This window comes from Triticum dicoccoides, chromosome 2A (genome assembly GCF_002162155.2).
Source record: "Triticum dicoccoides isolate Atlit2015 ecotype Zavitan chromosome 2A, WEW_v2.0, whole genome shotgun sequence".
Classification (NCBI taxonomy): Eukaryota; Viridiplantae; Streptophyta; class Magnoliopsida; order Poales; family Poaceae; genus Triticum; species Triticum dicoccoides.
The window spans coordinates 703,091,658-703,094,344 of NC_041382.1; the positions used below are offsets into that span (position 1 = coordinate 703,091,658).

General features: G+C 56.6%; 1 protein-coding gene across 1 annotated transcript; it reads right to left on the minus strand.

Annotated features, from left to right (window-relative positions):
* Positions 1 to 927: 927 nt before the first annotated feature.
* LOC119351966 (salicylic acid-binding protein 2-like) lies at positions 928 to 1,989 on the minus strand. Its single transcript, XM_037618727.1, has one exon. It carries the CDS (start codon positions 1,877 to 1,879, stop codon positions 1,085 to 1,087), a length of 795 nt encoding a protein of 264 aa, XP_037474624.1. The 5' UTR covers positions 1,880 to 1,989; the 3' UTR covers positions 928 to 1,084.
* Between the last annotated feature and the right edge of the window lie 698 nt (positions 1,990 to 2,687).

Consider the following 2,687-nt stretch of genomic DNA (forward strand, 5'->3'; position numbering starts at 1 on the left):
GAGGCGGTGGAGGAAGAGGAGGCTCGGTACGAGGCGGCCATGGCGTAGGTCATTGCCCTCTCCGCGGCAGGCGACTGCGCGCTGCCGCCGATGGCCCCGTCGTCCCCTCCCCGTCGCCGCGTCAAGGCCGAGCCGCAGCCGCAGCCGCAGCCGTCCCCCATCAAGCGCTACTCCTGGATGGGAGTAGTGCGCGAGTGGGTCTCCGCGCCACCGATTTGGATGGAGGTGACACCGGCGCAGGAGGCGGTGTACCTCGAGATGTGGCGCCAGCGACGACTGGCCGAGGAGCGCCGTCGCGGCGAGTACAAGGAGATGCTTGAGCGCAACCTCGAGGAGGAGGCGCGCCAGGCCGCGGCTGCACAGGCGGACGCACAGCTGCCCGCGACTGACATTGCCGCCGCCTGGAACACGGCGTTCCCCTGGACCGGCCCTGCGTCGACGCTCATCGACCTCACCGACCCTGAGGACGACGATGACAACGCCTAGGGCAGCGCACCGCCTCGTAGTTTAGTTTGTTTTTAGTTTTATTCAACGCTAATGTGGACGCGTGGACTCTCGCCGGCTTTCTTGGCTGGCTTTAATGTTTAATTAAGTTGTTTTTTATTTTAAATATGCATGCACTATTTTCTTTTTGTCGACGCCGTCAAAATGGGTCGCGCGAGCTTTGGGCGCATACGTCAACCCAAACACGGAAGCGGACGTCTATGTTCGTTTGACTGATCCAAATGAACGAAAAGCGAACAAAATTGCCGTCCCTTTGAGTCAGCCCCTTGGAGTTGCTCTAAGAAAAATAAGGAATTTTGTAAAGAGATCAAATTCATATCATGGGTATCATAGGATGACGATCAATGCAGAGTTTGAAACATTTGTTCCTTTGAATCAAATACTAGATTCTATTGGAAAATATCTACAGATTTGCATACCACATGTAATTTATATAAAATTCATTTGAAAAAGAGCCCTCGTCTGCGGTACATCTGGACTCACATTTCAGTAGATTTCTTCCTCTAATTGTAAGTACAATCCAACTACGGAAGACATGCGTTTTATCTTAGGAACAGTACAAGTAGGCTCCGCAAATCGATCAAGTGTAGTTGTTGGCGATGTCGGCGAGGTGGCCCGCAAGTTCCTCCGGCGCGGAGAGCATGGCCATGTGGTCGGCGTCAGCCATCTCCCTCACCTCAGCCACGGGGATGCCTGCGATCATCTGCCTCTGGTACTCCTCGACCATGGCCTGGTCCTGCTTGGCAATCACATAGACCTTGGTCACCGCGCCGTATCGGGCAGCGCTGAACGGCGGCCGTTGCTGCTGGTCGGCCACGTAGTAGGAGCTCACCCGCGCGAGGCTCTGGCACAGCGTGTAGTCCTCTTCGGAGGTCAGCTGGTAGAGCTTCCGGCGCACGAAGTCGGGCCCGAGGAACACCGACGGCGGGACGTGCTCCTCGTCGACCACGCTGTCCATCCAGTCGGACACGGGGACCTGCTCGATGACGCGGGTGCGCGGGCCGGCGCAGTCCGGCATGAAGGCGGTGAGGAACACGGCGGCGGCGACCTTGTCGGGGAACTCCTCGGCGGCGAGCGCGAGGCTCATGCCGCCGAAGCTGTGGCCCACGAGCACCGCTCGCTCGCCGTCCGGGAGGGCCCGGAGCGCGTCGAGCAGGGGGCGCGTGTAGTCCTCGAAGGTTGGCGCGTCGCTCAGCCGGCGCGCGTCGGCGCCGCAGGCCGCGAGGTCCGGCGCGTCGACGCGGTGCCCCGCGGCGCGGAGGAGGGTGGCGACCTTGTACCAGCACCACCCGCCGTGGCCCGTGCCGTGCACCAGGATGAGGCGGGTCGACGTCGCCACGGCGGCCGCTGGCGCAGAGGAGGAGGATGACGACATGTGTGCGCCGAGCAGCTAGCAGCTTCGTTTCTTGGCTGCTTGATGGTACGCCTCTGGCTTTATTTATGCATGCGGCCATGCGGGCATCTTCTTCAGGAAAAGTGGGCAGATGGGGTATTGTCATGGCTGATGCAACGTATGCTGGCGTGGGTCAACACGCCGCTTCCTTTCTGCATTGTCATGGCAGCCTGGCTGCGGAGAAGATGAGGTTCAGCCGAAGTTCGTGCCAGTTGCCATCATCGCCATGAATGCGACGGTTTAGAGCTCGCAAAGGGACGACGACTCGCAGCTTTGATTTCTGCAAGGAGCCAGCGGCTGTACGCTTAAGTTAGCGTTGAGAGCAGGGAAGTGCACTGTTAGATAATAACGAGAAATAAACGAGACAAAGAGACACGGATTTTTATGTGAAAATCCTTGCGGGAGAAAATCACGGACGCACGAAGGCGCAATTATTATCATGGAGAAGTATTACAAGCACGAGACGACAGACCGTCTGAGGTGCGACTACATAGGGTATATAAGAGGGCAATACATGAGATTCCTTGAAGGACAAGTAAACGAGTTGTACTCGTACGCGTCGACGTCAACACAAAGGCCCACACCGGTTATACTACGTCTAGTCCAACACGGTATAATTTGGATCACAATTTAACAATCTCCACTTTGATCCAAATTTCCTCCAGTAGTCAAAGAAAATGAATAACTCCATCCAAATCAGCATAAACACCTTGTGCGCCAAAGTCCATAGGACTAGTGAAAAATATCAACTAAGTCTGAGCAAAGCTCAAACTTATTGGTCGGAACTGGC

What these genes read in the sequence shown, in the direction of transcription:
- LOC119351966 (XM_037618727.1), bottom strand. Translation starts at nt 1,879, where the DNA reads ATGTCGTCATCCTCCTCCTCTGCGCCAGCGGCCGCCGTGGCGACGTCG.